The 17,404-nt window shown below is 43.2% G+C and overlaps 1 protein-coding gene across 5 annotated transcripts; it reads left to right on the forward strand.

Moving 5' to 3' along the window:
• Window positions 1–727: 727 nt before the first annotated feature.
• LOC115623155 (AF4/FMR2 family member 4) lies at window positions 728–15,968 on the forward strand. 5 transcript variants are annotated; one of them, XM_030517365.1, is made up of 10 exons: window positions 728–858; window positions 2,278–2,438; window positions 2,874–2,962; window positions 3,026–3,711; window positions 4,005–4,202; window positions 5,267–6,502; window positions 7,383–7,979; window positions 8,037–8,161; window positions 8,222–12,586; window positions 12,778–15,968. In XM_030517365.1, exons 2-10 carry the CDS (start codon window positions 2,411–2,413, stop codon window positions 15,384–15,386), a joined length of 9,933 nt encoding a protein of 3,310 aa, XP_030373225.1. In that variant the 5' UTR covers window positions 728–858; window positions 2,278–2,410; the 3' UTR covers window positions 15,387–15,968. The 5 variants fall into 5 exon arrangements, with proteins under 5 accessions (XP_030373225.1, XP_030373224.1, XP_030373227.1 ...); XM_030517364.1 differs by having other exon boundaries at window positions 732–1,149; XM_030517367.1 differs by having other exon boundaries at window positions 732–1,149; window positions 7,842–7,979.
• The last annotated feature ends 1,436 nt before the right edge of the window (window positions 15,969–17,404 follow it).

Consider the following 17,404-nt stretch of genomic DNA (forward strand, 5'->3'; position numbering starts at 1 on the left):
TTGCCAAAAATCTGGTTATGGTTACTGTTATTTGATTGCTTTTACGTAATTTAAAACATTGCCTACTACTGCACCCCACTACACTTGCCATGTATGCCCATAAATATGTGTACATGACAAGCTCTACATGGTGCAGTCGTCATGTAGTTTGCGGCAGCCTCGCAAGTAAGGTTATGTTTACAAACGTGAGCGAATGGCGTGCATAAGACGCAATGGGCGATAGTCAAAAACCCCACTTCCCGACACATTTACCGTTTTACAGCACTACAACAGCTGATTACTGAAAGACAGCCAATTTTAATAAATATTAAAAATAATACTTAGAGTGGTATAATGAAGAATTTAAAGTTTATGTGGGATACAAAAATTTAGTTATGAAATAACAAATTATTTACAAAAAATAAGGAGTGTACACAAATGTAACGAGTTTTAAAGCGATTAACATTAATCGATAACGCTTGTTGTGTCAACTTCTTTGGCGGTGCTGTGACTGTTAAAATACATTGAATTGCAATTCCATTGCTATATTTATATGAATCAAATTTATTATTTTGAATTAATTATTTCTGTATTTTTGTCTTAGTTATATTAGTAGTTTCGTCATTATATATTTACATTATTGTAGACAAACAGTGACTTGTTGGATTGCAATACTCGTTCCAATAGAACAGGTATATAGATATGGCGCATCTCTATCCAAAGTAGTATATTTCGTGTGCCTAACGGACTCGGTTGTGTTGAGGAGTATGTGTTGTGTACTTAAACGCTCTGAAAAGGAAAAATTAAATCGAAAAAATTTAAAGCCAACCTTTTCGACACAGCACACCGACTGCGCAACACACTGTGTCAGCCGAAGATGTAACTAATAGTTTGTACCCCTAAAATAGAGTTGCACACGAATTCATTGCGCTCCTGTTACAGCAAAAAAAAAAAAAAACGATTGAGTAGAAAAGCGCAATAGCAAAAAAAGAAAATTTATTATCGTTCTGAAGAATTTGAGTATTGTGCCCGATATATAAAGGAACTGTTATTTTCTTGTGTTGCCGATAGTGATAAACGGAATCAACGGGATACCGCAGCACCCCCGCGCTTTTTATGTGAATGAGTGCGTATTTGTGAAAAATAATTAGCATTTCATGCGCCATTTGGGTAATTAAAAAATTTCCTCCAACCGTTTGTGCGCCTTCGTCTATATGTGTGTGTGAGCGTGCGTTCGTGTGTATGGAAGCGAAAAAAGAAATTGAGTATAAGGAAATGGGCGTCAGGCAACGGCAACAGCGCTAAAGTTAAATGACATTTTCGCACGTAATCGCACGCGGGTCCGTGTTAGCATTGTGAAAAATATACATATATGTATATATATACATGTATTAATAAAAATAAATACACACTGCAGCAGCAGGCAGCATAAAAAGGCGCTTTTTAGTCCCCGCGCATGCCCGCAAATACGTTGGCAGCGCTGCAATTGTTTAAAATACTCCCAAAACTAAAAACAAATGTGTCGTGTGGCGCTACAAATTACATTTTAATTAAGAAAAGAAGCATGTGTGTGTGTGTGCGCGCATAGAAGTGGCAAAATAGAGACCGAAACACCAACAAGAAAGCGCAATCATCGACCAACAAAAATCAACACTGCCTGTGTGAAAAAGTGAGCGGGGCGGCTAGTGTTTGCCACAAGTAGTGAACACAATGAGCAACGTGTGCGGTAGAAGCGCTCCGCTATATTGTGGAACGGGGGAAAAGCAGCAGCAGCCTGTCGACAATTGTGTGTGTTTGTTGGTCGTCTGTTTTGATTTTCTCTTCTTAAAAATAAGCGCGCGAAAGGGGTGCGCGTGTATCATGACTTTCCTTTTGCCCGATTCCGTGCCTTCTCAGTGAGATATAGTATGTGTGTGTGTGTGCGTGAAAATGTGTGAGTGAGTGTGGGTGCGTTTTTTGTGTGTATCGGTATTCGGCGCGCTTCTGATAAGTGATAAGCCTTGTTTGTGTATCTTGTAATTTGCAGCCTTAATTTTGTTTCTTTTTTTTTCCACCGAAATAACACATGTTGCACATATTTGTGTCGCCACATTTCCCATTTGGGCACAGGATATTCACTGTCGCAACACTCTCTTTTGTTTTTTTATGTCGTTGGCCTTGTAATTTGAGCCTAATGTGTCCAGTCTTAACGCTGACTTGATTTTTATGGTCTTTGCTCTTGCGTGTGCGAGTGTGTGGGTTTTGCCTGCTTAATTTGCTCATATATGTAAATACTCATCCTCTTGCCTTTTGCCACAGATCAACCGATAATTACATGCATATAAACATATACTGAGTTCAGAGCGACCAAAGAGCGACTTGAACGCCAACGCCTAAGGAATTGTTAAATAAATCGTAAAGCGCAAAGTTTTCAATACGCAAGCATATATAAATGGTTTCTACTTTCATTGGCCTATTGGGTAAGTTGATCCTACTAAATGGCTTACATATGTATGTATATGCTCTAAATGAGAAATGTTAGTAATACTATTTATTATCCAATGAAATAAACTATTTTAAGGTTCGCAAAGTAGATAATAAAAATTATAAATAAATTAATTTGTAAACTTTAAAAATTAGTGGTAGGGTAGCTATGATATACAAATACTGAATAGATAATCAAAATCTTTTGAAGATCTCTCGAAAAATAATACCAACTGTCCATTAAAATCTTTCTAATTAAAAAATAATGATCACTAAACATTTATCTTTTGCAGAAATTATGTTTTAATAACTAGAATTTACTGCAGTATATAGAAAATGTTTCTTTCTCATTATGTAAAATATACATATTAATATTATCATGAATTTGGTATGCCCTTTTACAGATATTAAACCGTTCAATTTTCTTTCAGACATTCAATCATGGTGGGAGATACCGTGTATTTCGCATTTTTGTTCATTGTTTAGTTCCGCTTTCGATTTGCCCGACATTGATATCGAGGTAAGCACTTTTAATTATCACACAGGTATAATATTATTTACTAAATAATATATTTTTGTACAGGATCTTGAATCGGCGCTGCTTTCCGATGGTACCAGCGACGAAGATCAGGTTGCCTTAGTGCCGGAATTAATTGTGCGCCTTCTTAAGGGCTGCGATGCGCTACACTCTGTAGCCAAGGATATCACACACAGCAACTATCAGATGTTCTTGCGTCGCTTTCTGCGCCAACAGTGTCGCCAACACCAAACCGAAAATCACTTCGATACGGACATTGATTTTCAATCTCTGCCGGTGCGCAAGCGTCTGCACATTCTGCACGATCTGTGCCATTTTCGTCTGGACTCTGCCGATGTGCAGGTCATACTTAGTAATCTAGAGGCCGATAGCCTTCGTGTCGAACCACTCGGATACGACGCCAAGAACTCTGGCTATTGGTATTTCTACGGCACGCGTCTTTATCGCGAGGATAAAGCTAGTGGCTCGCATACAAGTGCCGGTGCTGGCAGTAGTGGTGGAAGCAGAGCTGGAGCTGCAGCGCCAGCAGCCGCTGGTACTACATATATTGGCAGTAACGGCACAATCTGGCAAGTAATTTGTTTCACCGAAGAAGACTGGCAGAACTTGGCTGCCAAATTCAAGACATCGACGAACGCCAAGGAGCGTGAACTCTATCAAATACTCGATGAAAACTTTTTGCCTAAATTGCCTCAATTGTTTCGCGAGCGTGAGCGTCTGAGAAGGAGAAAGTAAGTGGGAATTATATATGTATATTGTTTATTTGATTTAAGATCTTGCACCATGTTCAGATAGGCGTTGTAGGTGTCTATGGCTATGAAGTCTGTCTGTTCATTCGACTGTATGACTCTTAGTGTCTCGAATAGGATAAGAGCTTTCCGATTAGGTAGAAGCAAGGGCCTTCAACTTTCACAGTTACTATAATTATCAAAAACATTTCATAACTCGCGGATCTTATTTATCAAATCAAACCAAAGCCCAACTAAGTAAAAATCTAATATCAAATGTTCTCAATTATTTTCAGATTGTTGCAGGTGCGCAACTCCAGTCGCATACGCAACATTGTCGAGTTGAAAAAGGCGCGCCAGGAGGAGGAGCGTCAGCAACGAGAACGCGAGCGTCAAAGTTTGAATCGCGAGCGTCAATATTCGCACTGGGCAGCCTCGTCGAAACAACATCGCGATCGGGCACTGAAACAGAGCCGCTCACGTTCACGCAGACGGTTAGCACGTGACTTAGTATAAGCAGCCACGCGCTCCAATCGTCGCTCATTCTTTGCTCCATTCACAACTACCATACTGAACTCAACCAATCAACACAACAAATTTATCATACACATAAACAAACACACACACTAGCACTTGCAGCGCATCTTTTGGTTTTCTACTTTTGTTTCTATAGAAATTATTTTCAAATTAATTTCTTGCCAAAATTTGCTTGCAATTCGTGTGTCGTCTTGGTCGCGTCATAAATCACAAAACCATCAAGTTGCATCTTTCTTTTCCACATCGAGATTCATCTTTACGGAGCAGCGGAGCAGGCACCACAATTAATCAAGGAGTTAAGCAGTCCAGAAACCAAGCAACCAACAAACCAGCCCCAAATCCCAGCCCAGCATATCGACGACCCGACGACCAATTGCAACGATTCGGCAGCAGTTGCACTTTATTTCAGTTTTGCCCATAATTTAATTTTGTGTGGAAATTGATTGGATTTCGTTTTACAAATCAGAGCAATTATGTAAGCATGCTTTTTTATATGTATGTCTATGTATGTACCTTTAATTCCATTCGAAATTTGTTATTATTGCTTATCATTTCTGTCTGAACAACTCTTGAGTTTTGTAGCTCATTAACGAACCATTCATTACAAATTAATATCAAAAATTGACTAGAGTTGCTAACAGCAATATTGAAAGGTTAATAAAATAAAAGCATAACTGTATTATTGATCATCATTGTTTTACAATACCAATTGACCACTCATTAAGTATTCGTTTCGAATTTAAAATGCAATTTAGACTAATTTTAAGACATATCGGAAATTATTATGTGACTTCTCGAAATTGTGTTTTTTAAAAGAATTTAAAAGCTTCATTAGAATTATTGATAGTCCAGTAAAGCCATTCTAATTTTAAATATTGGTGTAATTAACAACTCTAATTAAATCCGAATAAACACAAATCATTCAAATTTAGATTACACAGAAAAATTAATATTTATGTATGTGAGCAGAATGAATGATTATTCTAATCTTCTTGTTAATATAATTCTTTTCTTCACACAGCTCGCAATCTACATCGACAGCAAGCGGTATTTCCACATATGCAAGCTCCCTAAGACGTACAACAACAACTAATTCGAGCGAATTTCTGTGCCACAGGGAAACCTTTTGTCTGTCACCAGAAGACGACGACGACGAAGAGGACGAAGGCGAAGGCGATAACAACAACAATCATAGCCACGAGAACGACGAGGAGCAGGCAGTGACACAACAACAAGCCACACACCAATTCGTAGCTTCGCCAGCAGTAGTAGCAACATTAGCATCAACAACAACAACAACAACAGAAACAACTATATATGAAGTAGAAACGGAAACTCCTCAAATCGAAAACGACAGCAAATTTCGTTCGCCTCAGCCACCTGTTGAGATATCGCAAACGCCTGCAGAATTCAAAACAAAGAGCCATCATCATCACCACAAAAAGAAGAAATCGGGTAAGAAGCAAAAGAAACGTTCGCGTGAGCATCGTGAGCACAGCCACCATCATCACCATCATCATCGGCGGCGCCACAAGCATGCATCTGAGACAGACGACGCACCCAGCAGCAATAACGACAACAACAACGGGAGCAGCAACCACAAGCGTCGCCACAGTCGCCACCAACAACAGGAGCCAGAGTCACACGAGGTTGCAACACGCCACGACACTTCATTGAGTCCCGAGGATAAGGAGAATTTTTGTCGTCAACTGCAACTGTTGGATACCAATTCGGCGGCCATTGCGGTTGCCACGAGCATAGCTGACTTGAGTTTACCATCTCCAGCGGCTGATGAGAGCGAAGTGCAACAGCAGCAGGCAGAGGGAACGCAACCACACCAACAACCAACACAGCCAGCAGTCAAGCGTGTGGAGCAACAACAGCAGATGGCGCCGGCGGCCAATGTAAAATTGCCCGGCAGGCAAACAAACAATTCGCTCAGCTCGCTAACTGGCAACATTTTTATACCGAGTGGTGCGCAGCAGCAACAGCAGCAGCAACAACAACAGACAAATACTGGCAATGCTGGATCGGGCAACATGACGACAGCACGGACAGGTAATAAAAAGCAGAAGTCAACTCTGTCGACAGTTAAAGCGGATCGGAGCAGCACCAGTGGAGGGAAAAGTAAAAAATCATCATCAACCACATCAAATGCTGGCAACAATAATGCATCATCGAGCGCATCTTCCTCATCGTCCAGTAAAGCGGATCGAGAGCGCAATAGTGGCGCCTATTCGGACAAAAGTGCGGACGAGTAAGTGGACAATAAAAGCCGAATTTCAAGAGAACATAAAAAATATATTTTATTTGCAAATGTTAACACTTGAGTTGACTTTGTACTGTCTTCGAAACAAATGGTAGACTCGATAATAAAGATTGTTATTTTCTTTAATAGTGCAACTATCAACATTGTCATAAATCATTTGACTGCGTTTTTTACGAATATGTTTTAAAGACAGTGAAAATTCAGCTTCACAAGCATTCAAATATCTTTCAAATAATGTAAATTTATTAAAGTTCTTACCTACTCGTGGTCACTTTAAATATATGTTTGTGTTAAAACCAAAGCATAAATGGTTTTGAATAGATAGGAGAATAGGACAAGGCAGTTTCAAGTCTGCCTTAACATTTTCCATCGATAAAGGACATTCTCAATTTGAAAGATATTTTAATGTTAAATAAATATTAATATAAGCCTTTTACTAACAATTAACTTGAACATTCAATGTTTTGATGAAATCAAGTTAAATATCTTACATTTGGTTTCATTTTAAATAATCCTAATTACTAGTACTTCAACCTGTCTGTGTATACTTTTTCCTTATCCCATTAATTGTTCATTTTTGTGTCTGTGTTGTTGTCCTACTAAAATGTTGATTTAATTCTATAACCCCCACTATTTGTGTTTTTATTTGGGCTTTGAGCTGTCAGTGCATGTCTAACATTCTTACATATTCCATTTGAGAAAGCATAGAATTGTAAATATCAGATGAATAACGTATTTGTTCATTATTGTTATTATTGTATATTGTAACCAACAAAAAACAACCAACAACCAACAACATTTTGACTGTTCATCAACCTTTCAACCATATCAACCAACCAACAAACCAATCAATCGAATGTATATGTAGCCATGTAAATAGTAGCAAACGTAGCACCACCACCACCACCACAACCACCACCAACAACAACAGCAGCCTTAACAACAACAACCATAGCCATAAGCACTCGTCGCATCACCACAATAACAACCACTCAAATGCGCATGGCAAAAGGGATGCGGTAACAACGCCAACAATAACAGCGTCGCACGGAACCACACACGATCAGCAACACCACCATCATCATCATCACCATACCCATGCACCACATGCCCACCAACAACACACGTACCCACACACTACTACTAATCATAGCCATAACAGTAACAAAAGCAAATCTAAATTCCTGCACCATAACCCAAATCAATTTAATCCCCTAATACATCACACGACATTAAAAACAACAACAACAACAACCACCAACATACATAATACAACAACAAAAACAAGCAATTCAACGTACAACTCCAATCATGCGAATATTCTTAGCTTCACTGAAACGGAGGAAGTGCTACAAATTGGAATGCATAAGGTGCTCGTTTATGTGAAAAATCATCGCGACGCTTGGCCCTTTATGGATCCCGTGGAGGAGGATATAGCGCCTCGATATTACTCTATTATCAGAAGGTGTGTTATAATTTTAATACATTCTAGGAGTTTATAAGTATTATAAATGTTTTTCAGACCCATGGATCTTCTGAAAATGGAGGATAAACTGGACAGTGGAGAGTATCACAAATTTAGCGAATTTCGGAATGATTTTCGATTGATTGTGAACAACTGTAGACTGTACAATGGGCACAATAATGGTTAGTGAATTATCCTTATTTAAAAAAGCAGTCACATTTTAAATGAAACTATTTTTTCAGAATACACAGAGATGGTGAATAACCTACAGGATGCTTTCGAAAAGGCAACCAAAAAATATTTTGATAATCTATCCGATGACGAAGACGATGATCCCAATTTAAGCTATCCTGCCGCTGACTCCAAAATGAACGTATTTCGTGAGAAGTACTTCAACAAAAAGGCGAAGGAAGAGGAGAAGGAGAGCGTGCTGGCGACGCTCGCAGGCTCAAGTAGCAAACGTCATGATAGTAATAATACGAGTGACGAAGAAGAGCAGAGCGATCTGGATGAGCAGGATACGCCAACGGAAAACTCTCAACGCGGACAGAAACGCAAGCGCAAGGAGAAGGATAAACGGCGAAAGAAGAAAATAAAAAGCAAGGCGCACAACAATGACGAGCAGTTAGATACAGATGAAGAGGTATTGGATTCAGTGCCGTCGCCTGCCCCGACACCAGCAATCAAAAAGAGTAAGTCGAGCAAAGTGTCCAAGGAAAAGGAGCCAAGGGAAACGCAAGCGGCTCAAAAGCGTGGACGCAAAGTTAAAAGTGAAAAATCGACGTTAGCGGGGAGACCGAGCAAAACACAGCAAAAGACCAAAAATAGTGGAAAGAAGTCAAATCAGGACGAGCCCATAAATACGGACTCGAGTGATTTGGACGCCAACAGTCCCGAAAGTGAGGACGAGCAAGTGATCGTGGCGAGGACCAAAACCATAACCAAACCATCGACACGAACAATAGCGGCGCAAAAGAAAAAGTCCGTGCCAGCGGAGTCAAAAGTTAAACAGCCGACGCCTATAAAAAAACAGCAAAAGACAAGGACCAACAAGGCAGGCGGACGTGCGGTAAAGGCAATAAATGAAGATGAACAGAGCGAGCTATCCGATTTGGAAGTCAACAATAGGCGGCTGTTGCCACCCACAGCTGCAGCAGCATTGGCTGAATCTGCTGCTGAACTCGAGGAGGATGATGATGATAGAGACGATGATTCGCGGTCACGCAGTATGTCCCCGTTCAAAGTTGATCTCCACAAGAAATACTCAAAAAGTGCACTTAATGATGATCTTTCTGAGCTGCTGACAACGGTCAAGAAGGTGCCTAATGCCGAGACAACTAAGCTGAGTGCGAGGCACGAAGATAATAGAGATGATGATGACGACGATGATGATGATGAAGATGATTTTAAATCCTTGTCCTCTAGTCGTCACTCTTCTAAGGAGCGGAAATCATCACCAATAAAGCGGGGAAAGAAATCAGAGTCAAGCGCCAAAAAGGAGAAGGAAAAGGGGAAGGAAAAGGAAAAGGAGAAGGATAAAGATCAGGAGAAGAAGCTTAGTCATGAGAAAAATAAGACACGTTGTGCCAAGCACAAGAAGAACTCCACAGAGACGGATGCTGCCGCAGCGGCTGCTGCCGAGCAGGCCGAACTCGAGATGCTGCTGCCATTTATGGATAAATACGATGTCATCAAATATCGGCGGAGTCGTGCCCAACAGCCGAGCAGTGGTTCCAGTGCCAACAATTCGGTAACGCCACCCGAGGAGGCCAAATCGACTAGTACAAAAAGTAGTAAGGATAGCGAGAGGACATCAAAGAAGGGGCGTGAGAAGCGTGATAAAACGCCTGAACAACCAGGTTCGCCAGTAAAGGGCACAACAGAAACAAAGCGCGGGCGCAAATCCAAAGAAGCGAGGCGTACGAAAGAGTCGAGCAGCGCAGAGAAGCCAGACAAGGCTATCAAAATCGAGGAGAAACATAACCCCGCACCCTCCAAGGCAGCGACTCCAAAAAACGTAGATAAGGCACCGGATCCGCCACCTATACCTGCACCAGTAGCTAAAACAGAAGCCACCAAGGACATTAGCAATAGTAGCAACAATAGCAACAGCAAGGCCAACAGTGCCAGCGGTAAGACCAAGGAGACACCTAAGGCAACTACCAAGAAGCGCGTCGATAAGCAAATGCCGCCTCCGCCGAAGCCTGCCGATAAGCCCACAGAGAAAGCAACAACAGCGAAAAAGACAGCTGGAAAGAAAGCTGGTGGTGCGGGAAAATTAGGTGGCGCATCACAAAAAAGTCAAATAACAACGAACAATAGCAACACCAATCTCGAAGCGCTGGATGTGGAGACGGAACAGACTCTAAAGGACATCAATCGTTGGTTGGAGCACACTCCACGCTTCTCCGAGTTCAGCTCAGCTAGCAATTCTCCCTCGCGATACAATCTCCTAGATGATTTTGACTCAGGCATTGGCAGTAAACTGGACGCGGCCGACTTTCGACGTCCGGTAGCGCTGGCAGCGCCAAAAGTGGAACTCGTGCCAACCAAACTAGCTGAAGCGCTCAACGAGCTCGTCAGCGATGAAGCCAAGAAGGGCGATTCAGAAACAGCGTCTGTTAGTGGAACTGGTGGTGCTGCAACCACTGTCGGTGGCACCGCTAGCAGTGTTAGCAGCAGTTGCGGCACACCGCCACATTCGACCAATTCGGTTAACTCCATAGGCAGCACATCGGCCACGGCAGCCTCATCGAATAACTCGACGGTGAACGCACCTTCGAGTTCCTCGCTCACATCGGCCAATCAGCCCACGTTGGTTATTCAGCCGCCTGCGGTGACGCCTCCCGCTGTACCGCCCCCTGTGCACGTGCATACGAAGCCCAAGGAGCCGAGCACCACACAGTTACTGCTGAATCCGCCACCACCACCGCATATCAAGCAGCAAATGGCCAAAGAGGCCAAGCGTAAGTCCCTCAAGGAAAAGCTTGCGGCGACGGCACATGCGCAACAGCAGAAGGCAAAAGGCAATGTAATGCGCACCATTGATCGCCTGCAACCGGGAAAGGCTAAGGGAAATCTCATACAGAACGTGAATAAACCGGATGCAGAGACCACTCCACTTGGGGCAACCGCATCGACGCTTTCCACCGTGGCCTCCAAGACAAAGGAGCTTAAGAACGCACTTATCACAGAGGCCAGCGATGGTGCGCCCAAGCTTAGCCTCGGCACAGTTATTAAAACGCAGGACTTTGCCTTGGGTAAGACCCTGGACGAGCTGGCGGGCAAGGGCGTGGAGAAGCAATCGCGGGATGGCGATGGTAGTGCTGGCGAGGACAATGGCAGCAAATCCGATGATGACTGTGAAACGGCGATAAAGACCAAGGAACCACCAAAACCATTTGAAGCACTGCTTGAGCTAAGCAAAGCAAGCAAATCGAGCGAGGCGTCCAAAAGCGAAGCAAACAAAGAGAAACCGAATTTGAGCGCTTGGCTGAAGGCTTTTGGCGGGCCCAAGGTCAGCAAGAAAACGGACGAGGATGATAAACAGCTGCACCAACAACAGTCGCATCAACAGGATATATCGGGCGATCCGGCTAGCAAGTCCAGTGATGGTCATGTTGCACCACCGGCGCACTCACCTGCTGGCGACAACTTTTCGCTGCCAACGGTTTTGCGACAGCGAAAGCCGAGCACAGGCAGCACTACTTCGGAGCGATCGTCGTTCAGTCAAGATCCTGATTCGCCGCGCATTGCCATCGATGAGCGTTATGGTTCGTATGCATCTGGTGCATACACATCCCCAATCGGCGCCTCACCAATTGGAGCTTCACCCATCATGGTCTCGCCCAAGCCAAACGATGACATGAACAAACCACCCACATCTCCATATCCACTCAATGGGGCCATTAAGGTGGGATTTTATCAGGACACTACTACGAAGAGCAGCCCGGACAAGAGCTGCAGTCCTCGTGAAATTACCTCACCGTATCCACAGTACTCGCAGCACATTTACTCCTCGGCCTCATCACCGAATGTTTCCACACCGGAGCTGAGTGGCACTTCGCCTTATGGCGGTGGTAATAGCTACAATCCCTCGGGTTCCGAAGCTTCGAAAACGCCTGGCTACTCTTCCACTTCTCCGCTTCCCATTTGCTATGATCAGTACAAGCAACCGCGCTCACAGGAATCAGACTATAACTCGTCGATGAGTCCCAGCACACCCAATCCGCATTCGCCGTACCAGCAACCACAGAGTTCGCCATACACGACACCTCAGTCCACACATCAGTCGCCTTACCACGCCCAATCGCCTTACCATCAGCAACAACATTCGCCGTACCACCAACAGCAGCAACCATCGCAACAACAACAGCAACCGTCACACAGTCCGGCGGCGCATCAACAGGCGCACAGCCCCATGCAAAGCAGTGTAGATTCGCCGGCCTCCTCAGCGGCCACCCAACCACCCACTCCGCTGGCCCAGTCACCGGCAGAGCAGCAACATTCGCCGTATCAGCAACCAGTGCTGTCGCCCTACCAGCAACAACCACCGGTGGTGGTGCCAGCAGCCGTTACCCAACCAGGATCGGTTGCGCCTACAACAGGTACGTTATGTTATAAATACAAATTAGATACGCAGCTGTTCTTAGTAAGCTTTTAAAATCGTTTTTCGGAATTCAAAAAAAAAAATATCAATCATGTGATTCATGTGATACAGAGACGAGTCAAAACCTTTAGTTTTTTTTTTTTTGCAAATGATTTATGAAGAAATTACCATTTCACTTAATACTTTCAGCTATGGCAACTAATAGTGGCTATGCATCAGCACCCACTCATGACACTTACCAGCAACAACAGCAACAACATAAGCAACAACAAGACCAGCTACGATCTTTGTATAACCCAGCAACGCTTATAAATCCGTTGCAAGCTGTGACAGCACCCACAGCTGTTGCCAAGCAGACAACAAATAACGAGTGGAGCTTAAATCGTAGTCTGCTGCCAACAAATATTGCCGGACAAGCGCAGCAACAACAACAACAGCAGGTACAGCAACAGCAGGTACAGCAACAGCAGGTACAGCAACAGCAGGTACAACAACAACAGCAGCAGCAGCAGCAGCAGCAACAACAGCAGCAGCAGCAACTAATTAGTAGCCAACAACAACCACAGGCTCAGACCCAATCTCAATCACTTGCACAGGCCGCCAAACCCAAATACCCCACTTATGCGCAATATCAGTCTACAAATGCAGCAGCCAGTGCGGCAGCGGCTGCCAATGTTGCAGACGGCACAGATCAGCAACAACAGCAGCAACAGCAAAAGATTACACCGCCCAGTTATGCGAGTGACATGGCCAGCTTCATGCAACATCAAATGCAACAATTGCCATCAACGTTGAAAACGGACACGCTGATTAATCCGCTGAAGAGACCTGGCGAGGAATTGGGCATGGATTATAGTGGTGCCACTAAGTTGCAGAAATTGGATGATAATTTGACAGCTCAACAACAGCAGCAACAATCTCAGGCGCAAGCGCAGGCATCGCTGTTAAACAAGCAACAGCAAATGTTTAACAGCTTTTTGGGCTCGATGGCCTTTGGAAAGCCGCTCGGTAACATTTGTCCGGATAAAGCTTTCGAGATGTACAATAGGGCTGCAGCTACCGGTTTTCCCAAGGACTTTGTCAAGGATAACAGCTGCCAGTTGCAACAACAGCAACAACAGCAGACACCAACGGCAACTAAGCAACAGTCAAACCAAGTTCAGTCTGCAAATCAGGTGCAGCCACAATCTTCGATAGCGACACAGCAGCCACAATCGTCTATACCGACGCAACAGGCACAAGCCCCGACGCATTTGACGCAGCTACAAACGCCACATAATCAAAACTATCAGCAGCAGCAACAGCAGAAATTGCCGCTGCAACAGCAGCAACAACAACAGCAGCACCAACAGTCCCACAATACATACCAACAACAGCAGCAGCCACAACTTAATCACAACTATGCACCAGCACCGCAGCAAACGCAACAGACACAGCAACAAGCAGCGGCTGACAAACCAGCAGTGGCAACACATGCCCCCGCAACTAGCGATGCAAGTGGCAGCAACATGTTGCACATGCCCTCAACAGCACATCAACACCATCTTTCGCAGACACACCATTTGGCTGCCTACAACAAAGCCACACCTCCACCACCCCAGACCTACAATAATCCGCTGATGCACCCCCTCGCCGAGAGCATGCTCGGCTATCCCGCGAACTACTTCGACAAGGCGATGCCACCCGCTGCTCACATGTATAGTGCCTCCAGTGCCGCAGCCTATGGAAATCCAGCAGCTCAGCTGCCGGGCAATTATGTGCCTACAGCACTATCAGGAGCCGGTAGCAACACGCAAACCCAACAAACAACGCATCATGCGCCCCTTGCAGCAGCAGCTGCAACAGTGGCAGCAACAACAGCAACGCCGCCTGTTACAGTAGCCGAAGTGAAGGCGCCGGCGAAACGTGGACGCAAAAAGAAGGCATCAACCATAGCGGCTGAGGCGGCAGCTGTGGCTGCCAAACAAGCGCAGCAACAGCAGCAGCAACAACAACAGCAGCAACAAGCAGCCGCACAACAAGCGCAGCAACAGCAGCAGCAGCAACAACAACAGCAACAACAACCGCCCATGCACACGCAATACAATATGCCACAAATGGCCAGTGCCCATCAGAGTAATGCCGTAGCATTGCATCAGGGCTTCCAGCTTTATGCCGGTCTTAAATCTACCGGTGTCTCATCGCCACTCGCGGGTGCGGGTTCAGCAAGCACTGGACTAGTCGGCACGGCAGCCTCGCCCGCGGAGGGCACAACCAGTGCTAATCATAGTTCTACAGCGGCCGCAGATGCTGCTGCCATATCGCTGAAGACCTCAACGGGCATGGTGCCGGGCAGCGCCTTCAACTTTGCCGCAGCACCCGGTGCGCTGGGACTCTATGGGGACCAAACAGCTGCCGCTAGCAGCTATCTCGATCAGTTCCGTGATGCACCGAACCCGTATTATATGCCACCGGCACCGGCGCACAGTGGCGCGGCAGCGAATGTGTCTGGCAATGCCGCAGATAAGACGCAAAATGCGCTGAGCACTGCGGCTGGTTCGTATCCGTTTTTGGCGGCAGCGCATCCTTCAACACGGGCCGCCTATCCCTTTGCAGCCTCACAGCTCGATGCCAATTCGCAGCTATATCAGCAGTACCTGCGTCGCGATGATTTTCACACGCGCATGATTCTGAATCAAAGTCTGCTCGGTGGTCCGGCGGCGGGCTATGGTCAGCCCCCACCACCACCCAGTGCCTATCGACCGTCGGCATTGGGCATGCCGAAGCCGTACGATATCAATAGGCAATCATGGTTTTAGCAGTACGCCAGTGCCGCCAACGTGGATCTGCAGGGAGACGATCTAAATGCATCGTCGACGACCGCGGTGGCGGCAACGGTGGCAACTGCGACTGCATCTGCAACCACGCAACGCTGAAGCTATTTGTGAAAAGCGGTTTCAATGCCTTGTGTTTCAAGTTTTAACATCAACATCTTAATTACCATTCTTTCATGTTAATTATGTGCGAGTGTTGAAGTTGCCTTTGTTGTTAATTTAAATGAATATTGATATTCTATTTTCTCTAGACTCGAATTCTAGTTTCTAAGTTTCCTATTTTTGTTGACTGCTTCGCATTACTTCTAGGCTACACGACTCAATACTAGCCACTTTCTTTATTTTCACTCGCTTTTCGTGCAATGTCTTGACATTCGACAGACAGACTAACAGACTGACTAAGTCTAAACCTTCAACTTCAACACGCTGCGCAGACCAAACCCTTGACCACATATATATACATATAAAAAAATAAAACGAATAAAAACAAAAAAAAAATCTTACCTAGTTGTTAGCAACATTATCAATTTTAAGCATTTGTTTATGACACTAATTCAAAAGAGCAAATGAATGAATGAATTAATTTGTTTTAACTGCTGAACAAAGAAGAACTTTTTCTAATTTAATTTAACCGTGCAAATACAAAAGAAAAGAAAAAAAAACAAAAACAAATTCAAAGAATTGTTCAATAGGCGACTATAATTAGCTTACGTAATTTTGCTTTTAAGCCGTTAATTTTAAATTTCTACTCTTAACAGTGTATATTTAGATTTAAAAAAAAAGCTGCGGGTAAATTTGTTAATTAATTTATTAATTTTTAGAAACACAAAAAATACAAAATTAAAATCGAGAACCTACATGTAGCCTCACAACTTTGCGAAAGTTTTTTAGTTTATAAAACGCGTTATGCAATTTGTATAAAACTTTTGTTAACTATGCTAAGTGTAACAATAAGTTTATTTGTAAACAAAATACATAATAAATACATACTTACATACATACATATGGCGATTTGTAAAACTCACACACATCCATCCGCACCCACACAAATACATTCAATTATCCACACACTCACAGAGAAACAATGTTGTTTACATTCCGCCATGCTTACAAATTCAGATCGAGAACAGTTCCAAACCACCCAGAATCCATCACTGCTGTAAATATGGAGGAGTATAAACTCATTTTCTATTTTTACGCATCTCAAAATGTAGCTTTAACTGTAAAAACAAAAGAAAAGTATAGAAGTAAATGCATACACACACACACACACACACACACACATACATACGAGTACATACATATTCAAAGAACTCATGCAAGCAAACAATTGAAATTTATGAAAAGTAAATAAAAAAGTGTCTTAGTCGCTATTAACATAAACAACAACAACAACAACAAACAAAAAAGAAGCAAGAAAGCAAAAGCAAAATAAGCCCTTAATTAAATATAGTGAAAAAAATTAAAATATATAAATAAACTACTTTAAGTTGTTAACGCTTATGTTTGAGAGTAAATTTTAAATTTGATAAAACATAAAACACATAAAATAAATAGTTTGTATACATACATATGCAAAAGAATTCTACAAGCACACACACACACATACATAACACAACACTCACACACACACATTAAAGGTACCTAGTGTAAAAGTGCAAGCAGAGAGCGGAAAGTTAAACAAAATGAGATGGAAATGAAACATATTTAAACGCAAGCTATTATATTAATACAAATTTAACTTATATACGATATACATCTCTATATATATATATATTATAAAAAATATATATATGTATACATATATTATGTGCTGTATGTGCAGCGGAGCACAGTCGTCGAAATGCAGACAAAATAAATTACAATAAAGAATTATATTGCATATTGTACGAAACGATTCATTCAATTGATTTATATTATTATCTCTTAACGTTATTTCGTTGATTTATTGCCGCCTGCCGGCAACCGTAGCACCGTTGCCGGTATTGCTGGCTAATTATTAT

This window comes from Scaptodrosophila lebanonensis, unplaced genomic scaffold (assembly GCF_003285725.1).
Source record: "Scaptodrosophila lebanonensis strain 11010-0011.00,11010-0021.00 unplaced genomic scaffold, SlebRS2 tig00000043-arrow-pilon, whole genome shotgun sequence".
NCBI classification, from domain to species: domain Eukaryota; kingdom Metazoa; phylum Arthropoda; class Insecta; order Diptera; family Drosophilidae; genus Scaptodrosophila; species Scaptodrosophila lebanonensis.